The following is a 9793-nucleotide window of genomic DNA, read 5'->3' as shown; positions in this document are numbered from 1 at the left end:
AGACCCAGGCTGGCAGAGAAAGGTAAGCAAAACCTAGCAAGCTTAAGGGCCAATGGAAAGAGGGAAAAGGAGGGGCTCAGAATCATGGTTAAGCAGTGGACACTCCCAGAAAATTCTAGGGACAATTATGGAAGGAACAGTCCGAGGAAGCACTAGTGGATAAAGGGGCTTGGAAATCAGTACCCCAGTTGCCTAGATGCTAAGATTCTGCGGGGAACAGCACGACCTGCTGGCCAAAGGGAAGAACAGTCCCTGGTCCACGATTCAGGCTAACCAAAAAAACCAAACCCGATGCTGTTGAGTCGATTCCGACTCACAGTGGCCCTACAGGACAGAGTAGAACTGACCCACAGGGTTTCCAAGGAGCACCTGGTGGATTTGAACTGCCTACCTTTTGGTTAGCAGCCTTTGGTCAGCAGCCATAGCTCTTAACCACTGCGCCACCAGGGTTTCCGGATTCAGGATGGTAAGCTGGAATTCCCAACCGAGCCCTGGAGTCAGAGAGGTTAGAGCCAGGGGACAAGGAAGTGAGCAGACTATGGCAACATCATCCGGTCTCATCTCCGGGCCATGCAGGGCCCTGGCAGCCTCCCTGTGGCACCCCAGCACCCCCGAGATCACTCACACACCACTCACCCCGGCATCAACACAAAGCCTTTGACAGCAGAACCACCAGTGCAGGCAGGCAGTTTAATGCTCTCACCCCTCGCCATCCCCCGTCCTCCATGAGACCCTCTGCCCCAGGGCACCCCTCACAACGCAGCCCCAGACACAGGGCACCCGAGCACGCCCACCATCAGCACCACCTCTCCCACCCCAATGCCAGGACTCGAGGGCGCAGGCTGCCTTTCCCCTTCCGGGGACCCAGGTGCACACAGAAGAGAGGGCTTCCTCTGAGGGAGCAGAGCTGGAGGTCCAGAGGCCAAGGAGTGAAGAGAAGGAAGAACGGTGCTTTTGCTCCGGAAGGTGAGCGGGACATACACGGGAGTGAAAAGTTGAGACAAAGGAGCTGTTCGATGCAGGGGGAACGGTCATGCGGTCAGCTTTCCAATTTCTCCAGGCTGAGGCCATCTGCTGGGAGCAGGCGGATGGCCCGGTCTACTGCCGCTCTAAGGCAGGTCTGCAGAACAGCATGGGAAGCTGTCCGACACGCTCAGCTGACATTGCACGGGCAGCGGCTGTAATTCCACTCACCCCCACGTGGTCACAGCCAAGCAACCTCTGACTGAGCAGAGACAAGGGTGTGGCCTTCCTGCTGCCCACCCAGCAGGGATGACGCCCTCCTACAGCCAGCTGAGATGCTCCTCCTCGTAGCGCTGCGGGTCAATGAAGGGCCGGTCGATGGAGCGGATCATGAGCTCCCCACAGTACACGCACTCCGCGGCCACCAGCTCGTCCAGGTCAGCCCTGAGCTGCTCCCGGCTCGGGCCCCCAGCCACGGCCCCAGCCTCTGCCTCCAGGGCCCTGGCAGAGCCCTTGGCCAGGGGCTGAGCGGCCCCCAGCTTTCGCTGCAGCTCCTCCAGCCGGGCCTGCTTGTAGGCGGGTAGGCCAGGCCGCACGGCCTGCAGCAGGCAGTCAGCGTGGAACATGTGGCCACAGAGAAAGAGGTAAAAAGGGCGGTTGAGGAGGGGGAAATCACAGGCGGCACATTTGTCCTGGGGCTCCACGGTGCCGTAGCGGCCTCGCAGCTCCTGCAGGTCCCGCCGGATGCGCTGGGCGCTGGCTGTGGCCTCCTCCATCTCCCGCTGCAGCTCCTGGATGTGGTGGTTGTAGGCCTTGAGGGAGTTGCAGATGGCCTCCTTGAAGTGGTCAATGGTGACGAAGTCGGGAAAGAAGGGCAGCACGTCCTCAATCTTGAGCAGGGGGCAGCTGGCCAGGCAGGCCATGGCCGTCTGCACGTCTTCCTCCTCCTGCACCACGTGCCGCGCGATCTTCAGCCACAGCTTCTTGCGCAGTTCCTCGTCCTCCTCCGGCAAGTCCGCGCACTGCTTGGCCAGGTCCACGTCCACCTGCGGGGGACCATGGGTGTTTAGGTCAGCCCCTTCCCCACCCCGGGATAAAGACGGGGAACCTGGACCTGAAAAGAGGCCCCCAAGGCCAGGCTCCCAGCACTGCTGGCAGCAAGCAAGGGTGGGGCTTCTGGGGCTGGGAGAGGACCCTATCTCAGGAATGGGCCTCAAGTCCCTGTCACAGATCTGTAAGAGCTACTTGTGGTGATGGGTCTCCAATTTTAGAGAACTTAAGAATCATCTGGGGAGCATATTCAAAACAGATTTCTAGTCCCCACTCTCAGACTTTCTGATCCAGCAAGTCCTGGGTTCATGCCCCAGAATCTGCATTTTAAATATAACACTTCAAGGGATTCTAAGGCGAGCAGATGATTCCCACTCTGGGAAGTGTTAACTTGGACCTCAGCACCCTGCCCTCTGCTCTCAGGGACCACAACGCAGTAGCTAATGCGTATGTAGAACGCGTCTACGTGCTAAGCACCGTTCTAAGTGCTCTTCACTTACGATACTTTAATCACCCCTAGGAAGTAAGTGGAGTCCCTGAGGTGTGCAAACAGTTCACCTGCTCGGCTGCTAACCGAAAGGTTGGTGGTTCAAACCCATCCAGAGGCACCAGGGAAGACAGGGCTGACAATCTACTTCCACAAAGTCACCCACGGAAAACCCTATGGGGCCCATTTCTACTCTGACACACAATGGGCCACCATGAGTCGGAGCCGACTTGACAGCAGCTGGTCAACTGGTTTTTATGAGGCAACTGCTGTAACATCACCCCCATTTTGTGGCTGAATTACCTAAAGCCCGTGAGGTTCAGACACTAGCTAAAGTCACACAGCTTGGTAAGTGGCGGCGCCAGAATGAAACCCTGACCCGAGTCCTTGCTCTTCACCAGGCACTACAGTGTCTCAGAGCCTCTGCAACAGACGCTGGGGACCTCCAGCCACTGCGCCTCCCCCAACCCTCCTGCATCGGAAGCTACTGCTCTCTGGGCCCCTCTCCGGCTGGGTCAAGACTCTCTGGCTCACCTGCAGGGCCAGGTCCACGGCCTCCTCGTACAGCTCCAGCACCCTGTAGACATGGACGCAGGCGCGGTGGTGACCGTGCTCAGCGCAGAGCCGCAGCGCGTACTTGAGGTCGTAGCGCACACGGTGCGGGCTGGTCCCTGCCTGCTCCAGGTAGGCCAGCAGCGAGGCAGGCTGGCCGCGGGCGTACAGGGACAGCAGGTAGTTGTGTATGGCCTGCTCGGTCTCGCCCAGCACGTTCACGCAGAACTCCATGTAGTGGATGGCCTGGCTCACCTGCTGGGCCTCGCCACCCTGGCTGTAATTCACCAGGGCGGGGATGAGCTGCCGGGCATCAAGCCGGCTGCCCAGCTCAATCCAGGCATCGACCAGCTGGCGGGGTATGTGACGGATGAGGATGGGTGAGAATTTATAGAAGAGCTGGGGGTCACGGTGGCGGGTGAGCACAGCCAGGGCCTCCTCGTAGGCCTCGTGCTGGCAGTGGTATGCCACCACCCGCTCGTAGTCCTGCATGATGACAGCAAAGTACACCATGTGCTCCGAGTCCCCGTGGCTGGCAAGCAGTTCGTGGATGGAGGCCCGGCTGGCAAAGAGCCACTCCTTGTGGCGGGGGCTGCTGAGGAAGGTGCGGAAGCGGTCTCGTGTTTCCCGGTAGAGGGTCAAGGCCTCCGGGTCGCCCTGAAGAGCCCCGAGCCGGCTCAGGTAGAGCTCCGTCAGCCAGGTGGTGAGCAGCGTGGCCTGGGTACGCTCGGTTGGCTTCAAACCGGCCAGTTTCCGCTGAAGGAACTCAGTTAGAGCTTCCTCCTGTCGGGCCTCCAAGAACTTGAGGGCAATCTCCTCAAAGTAACTCTGGGTCAGGGCATAGCAGCGGGCGCTCTCCAGGTACCTATGCTGGCGAAAGCAGAAATCGGCCTCACGGGCTAGGACTGTGTCCAGGCAGTCAGGCCGCTCTCGACAATACTCCTTGGCCAGGTCGAAGCGGTTCATGTCCAAGTAGGTGCGCCAGACGTCCCGGGCCTCCCGCTGCACGTGGTAGCGGAAGACAGCCCGCTCCGTGTAGGCCCACAGCTGGCCTGTGGACGAGTCCTTCACCATGTGTTTCAGCGGCCCGAACTTCTCCAGGAAGTGATCCCGCACCACCACCTGCCCCGTCAGCGTGCACACTGCCTCCACTCGGTCTGCCAGCAGCAGCAGGAAGTGGAACTGGGTCAGGACGATGGCCAGGGGCGGGCTGGCCCCAGGACCCACCCCTTCCGGGTACTCCCAGACCCGCTCCTCGCTCAGCAGGGAGTCGGGACGCCCACAGTCCAGTGCTCCATACAACACGCCGTCCCCCATCATCCAGGCGAAGGCCCGGGGTGCCGAGCGCAGCCTGGGGGTATAAAAGGCCAACTCGCTGTATCCCAGATTGCTGGGGAACTCACGGAACGGGGGTGGGTGGTCAGTGTAGGCAGCAAAGAGCCCCGAGAAGCCCTGGGCCTCAGTCCCCTCTGCGGCTCTGCCTATGAACTGGAAGAGGCGCTGCCGGGTGGTGGCGATCACAAAGCCACGTCCATCAGGGCCCCGCTCGGCCTCCAGGGAGCACACAGGTGCTGGACCCTCTTCTTCATTCAGCACGTAGAGTGGACGGAAGTAGAGATCGGGGGCAGGGCCAAAAAGCCCACCCTCGCTGGCTGAGAGCTCTGCTTCGAAGATCTGACCCTGGGCGGTGCCGACCAGGATGGGGCCTGTGCTGCTCTCGGTGCCCAGCGCCTTGTTCCAGCCCACGCTCTCCACCAGCTGCCCCTTCCAACGTGCCAGCGGCCGGACCTTCTGTCCGTTACGGTTCACATAGAGGACCTCGGTGCTGCTCAGAGCCATCAGCAGGTGAGAGCCTGGGGCAGGGGAGAGCATGGCAGCCTCGTGGGTGCCGCCACTCCCACCCGCAGCCTCCTTCTTGCCCCCACCACGCTCAGATCCCACCCACCCTTTCTGGGGCAGTCACTTGCCCACAGGCCCCGTCCTCAGCCCCCACTTCCTCTTACCAGTGTGGTCCAAGAACATCTTGTGAACTTTGGCATCATCCTTGCGCCCCAGCTCCACATGGTTGGGCTCGTTGGCCTTGCCCAAGTCAATGCTGTGGGAACAAGAGTTGCAGTATCACTGCAGAGAAAGGATCACAGACCCCTCTTTAAAAATCTGATGAAAGCCCAAGCTTTTCTTCCCTCAAATCCACATAGACACATAAAGTTCTAAATCTAATCCCAAGGGAACCTTGAAACACATACAGGGTCCTACTGAAGACCCTCAAGCTCTGGGAACTCCACCACCTTACTCTGAGAAGTCACTAAGCAGAAGCCTTTCCCCGCAGGTCAATGGAGTTCCAGTGCATCTGGCAGGACAGGCAAGGGTCTCCCAGATGGCTGGGAAAGAATGGAACAACGATGAACGGCAGCTAAGGGTTATGGAGCACTTTCTATATACCCAAGACCATGCCAAGAGCTTAATGTAGTATCATCTCAATTAAGCTGCATGATAATCTGGAGGAATACTCCTGTTTAAATTATTCTTATTTTTTTCAAGTTATACGCTCATTCTAACTAAAGAACCAATGCAAAAATGTTTACAGAAAAAGTTAACGATTTTCTTCCCAACTCCTTTCGTTCTCAACTCTATGAGAAAACGGCTATTAACATCTTTCTCCGTGCTCGTAACAGATGGGGATGTTGTGTTGCTGTTTTTATGAAAACGCCTTCATACTGTGTGTGTATGTATATGTTATTTTGCAACTTGCTCTTCTCACCTAACAGTACTTTCTGAACTTTCCACTGGGTCAACAAATACAGCTGTAACTCATTGTTTTAATCATTGCATAATATTCCATTTGATGGCTGATCTATAATTTAATCACCATTTTCTGTTGATGGGCATTCAGTTTGGGTCCAGTTTTTCCTACCCCAAATAATACTGCAATTAACATCCTTATACCTATACTTGCAAACTGGCGCTTTTCTATGGGATGTATTTCCCAAAGTGGGATTACGGGATCAAAGTTATGGACATTTTAAATTTTAACAGACATGGCCAGATGACTTTTCCAAAAGATGGTGGAAATTTACAAGCTCACTGGCAATGTCTAGAGAGTCCATTTCCCTGCATCTTCCCAGCACTAAATGTTCCTGCCTTTTTTTTTAAAAATATTACTGTTTTTAATTTTTGCCAATCTAACAGATTAAAAAAATGGTATCTTATTATTTTAATTTGCATTTCCCAGAAATTAAAAATATTTTCATGATGTCCTGCATCCCACTTTGGTGAGTGGCGTTGGGGGTCTTCAAGCTAGTGAGTGGCCATCTAAGATGCATCAGTTGGTCCCAATCACCTGGAGTAAAGGAGAATGAAAACACCAAAGACACAAGGAAAGTATTGGCCCAAGAAACAAAACGGGCCACATAAACCAGAGACTTCATCAGCCTGAGACCAGAACTACACGGTGTCTGGCTATCACCAACGACCGCCCTGACAGGGAACACAACAGAGAGTCCTGGATGGAGCAGGAGAAAAGGTGGGGTGCAGAACTCAAATTCTAGAAGGAAGACCAGACTTAATGGTCTGACTGAGACTGGAGGAACCCCAGAAGACACGGCCCCCAGACTCTCTGTTAACCCAGAACTAAAACCATTCCTGAAGCCAACTCTTCAAAGAATAGAGTGGACTATAAGACATAAAATGATACTCGTGAAAAGTGTGCTTAGCTCAAGTAGATACACGAGACCAAATGGGCAGCTCCTGTCCGGAGGCGAGATGAGAAGGCAGAAAGGGATAGGAGCTGGTTGAATGGACATGGGAAATCCGTGGTGGAAATGAGGAATGTGTGGTCACATTATATGGATAGCGACTAGGGTCACATAACAATGTGTGTAAATTTTTGTATGAGAAACTAACTTGAACTATAAACTTTTACCTAAAGCACAATTTAGAAAAAAAATATTTTTCACGTGTTTATTGGAAACCTGAGAAGCCCCTGGGTGGTGCAAATGTTTAAGTGCTGGACTACTAGCCAAAGGGTTCGTGGTTCGAACCCACCCAGAGGCACCTTGGAAGACAAGCCTGGTGATCTGCTTCCAAAAGGTCACACAGCCGCGAAAACTCTTTGGAGCAGTTCTACTCAGCACCCATGGGGCTAGAAGTAACTCGGTAGCAACTAACAGCCAACAACACCACTGGAAGTTTAGAATTCCTCTATGAACTGCTGGTTCATATTCTTTGTCTTCCTTTTCTACTGAATTATCTTTTTCTCATTAATTTTAAGGACTTTTTAAGGAACAGAGATGTAAATCCTTAGTCATGTGAAACATTATTTTCCTATCTACTGTTTCTCTTGACCTGATTCATACTGCTTCTTTATTATCGTCTTCCCATAGAAGCTACTTTCACATAGTGAACTATAGCTACCTTTTTCTTACGGCTTCTGGGTTTCCGACCTTATGTAAGAAAGTCTCCCTTCAGCCCAAGGATATAGAAATGTATCGAGTGTTCTCTTAATATTCTCATTATTTTTTATATTTAAATAATTATTCCATCTAGCATTCATTTTTGTGATACAGAGGCCTGTTCATTCCCAGATGTTTATTCCAGATGGATAAACAACTTTGCTGGTACCTTTTTCAAATACTGTTACCATTTATCATGGATCTATATCAGGACTCTAGACTGTTCCACAGTTCTGTGTGACTAACTTGTGGTAGGTACTACCTTTAACAGATGAAAGAACAAGTTTGGAGAGATTGGGTGACTTGCTCTAGATTCCATAGCTGGTAAGCGGTAGAGCTCGGATCTGAAGCCAGGTCTATCGGAATCTTAACTACTATACTATACCGGTTCTCTTTGGAAAGAGATGGGCTATTTCTTGAAAATTCCAAATCCACTGCTTCACCTACCCGGCATGGAAGAAAGCCACTGGTCAGTTATTAGTCCCCAGATACCACCAGTCTTCCCTCTTCCCCTAACCCTCGGTTACCGGAGCAGCGTATCCTTGCCCAGGCTCATGCAGAGCTGATTGCAGGAGACAACAAGACTGGTGATGCGCTCGGAAGGGGTGAAGTCGATGCGCTGCTTCGTGAAGATGGGCACCTCCTTCTCCAGCTGGGCATTCACATAACCTACGGGCGAGGAGTGAAGAAAAGGTTAGCTATGAAAGACATGCAGGAAGGCAAGCAGAGACAACAAAAAACAGGACCTTGGTTAACAAACAGCTTAATATCAAGTGGCTGGCTAATCACTTCTGTATTAGAGGTCTTGGGTTCTTCCTACACTTCTGATAGCAATGAGGGGTTGATTCTTTGAACGGAGATGCTGTTACACCACGATGTACCTGCTCTCAGTGGTAGCAGGGTGTCAGGAACTTGGGGGTTCTCCCTTATCAGTCTTGGACCAGCAATCCCAACTCAACTAATCTAGCTCCACTCTCTCCCGCCCTCCGGCCCAGACAGTTAATGCTCTCAGTGAGAAGAATGAAACTCCTTGTCAGGCAGAGGGAGCCTGGGAAACTTTCCCAATCAGTGGTGTTCACAAACTAGCGCTGCTTTCTCTCTAGTCTTTACCCTCATTCCTTTACCACTGCTAAAAATATCCCAGCACTTCAGGCCCCTCTATAAAAACTTCTCCTCAACTCCAAGCTGTGCCCAGGTCTAGCCAAGACCTAAAATATTTCAAATTCATTTTTTTCCTGTTCAGTGACACAGTTCTCTCTACGACCAACCCTCCTTCTCCTACAACATTCTCCTTGACTGTTTCTTTGCCAGTTCCCTCCCTCCCACCTCCAGAAAGGGCCTGCTGGGAAAAGCACTGAATCAAGCATGAGAAGAAGTCTGGAGCCTATTTTCAGATCCCCCACTGGCTCAACTGCGGTGCGATAGGCAAGTCACTTCCTTTCCTGGGCCCCAGTTCCCGCTGAGAAGTATCCTAGTGGCGGGGCCTAGATCACACGACTGCTCCTTTTACTCTTTCAAACTTCGATCTTCCACCAGCTGGGGGCCAGGAGAGCCTGAGGAGGGAGAATCAGGGGCCTAGACCTGGACCGCACGGCCCTGGAGGTGAATCCGAGCTCTTGGAGCCCCTCCCCCGCTCCTTCCCTGCAGGTGCCAGGAGGGCGGACAAGGGGAGTCCCGCCCTCCCCTCTCTTACCAGAGTGGGGGATGCCCACGCTGGGGCAGCCGGGCTGCAGGACCGCCGAGCGGGAAAGCGAGTCCTCGTACTCGTCCAGGATGGACGCCATGGCGCCTGGCCTCTGGGCCTTTCGTCCGGGGCCCGGGGATTATGACACGGCTCCCTCCAGGGATCCCCGTCGCCCTGGAGTAGAAGCTGCGACTCCCCAGACTCGTCAGGATCCGAAGGATCCTGGGAATCCGCCGCCGACGTCTCCTCTTTAAGACACTGACGATCTTCCCGGTTTCGCCTTACAGAGCGAGAAGACCGGGAAATCCTCCCCCTTGAATCTGGCACAGTGCTGCACCGCACTCCCACCCCGACGAGATCGCGGGCTTCCTTCAGCCGACCCCAGGAGATCCCAACCTTGCCGGGGCAGCTCAGCTGACTCCCGCCCCCGTGACGCGTGCCTATAACGCAACTTCCGGGTTCTCAGAGCCCCACGTACGCTCGCGCAAGGACGTCGCCGGCCCGGCACTGAAAGGTGCTGCGAGAACTGCGGGAGCGGGGCGGGGCGGTGACGGGGGCGGGGCGGGGGCGGTGATCGTGGGCGGGGACGGGGCGGTGCTCGGGCGG

General features: G+C 54.3%; 1 protein-coding gene across 1 annotated transcript; it reads right to left on the bottom strand.

The window, feature by feature from the left end:
* Positions 1-712: 712 nt before the first annotated feature.
* On the bottom strand, positions 713-9619 carry VPS18 (VPS18 core subunit of CORVET and HOPS complexes). The gene is made up of 5 exons (XM_004380642.2): positions 9197-9619; positions 8031-8172; positions 5056-5147; positions 3035-4905; positions 713-2009 (listed from the first exon to the last, which is right to left on the bottom strand). The coding sequence occupies exons 1-5, from the start codon at positions 9285-9287 to the stop codon at positions 1284-1286; spliced, it is 2922 nt and encodes a 973-aa protein (XP_004380699.1). The 5' UTR covers positions 9288-9619; the 3' UTR covers positions 713-1283.
* Positions 9620-9793: the final 174 nt, after the last annotated feature.

Source organism: Trichechus manatus, unplaced genomic scaffold (assembly GCF_000243295.1).
Source record: "Trichechus manatus latirostris isolate Lorelei unplaced genomic scaffold, TriManLat1.0 scaffold00076, whole genome shotgun sequence".
Classification (NCBI taxonomy): domain Eukaryota; kingdom Metazoa; phylum Chordata; class Mammalia; order Sirenia; family Trichechidae; genus Trichechus; species Trichechus manatus.
The sequence above is the reverse complement of the archived record's forward strand: the minus strand, read 5'-3'. Positions and strand labels throughout refer to the sequence as shown.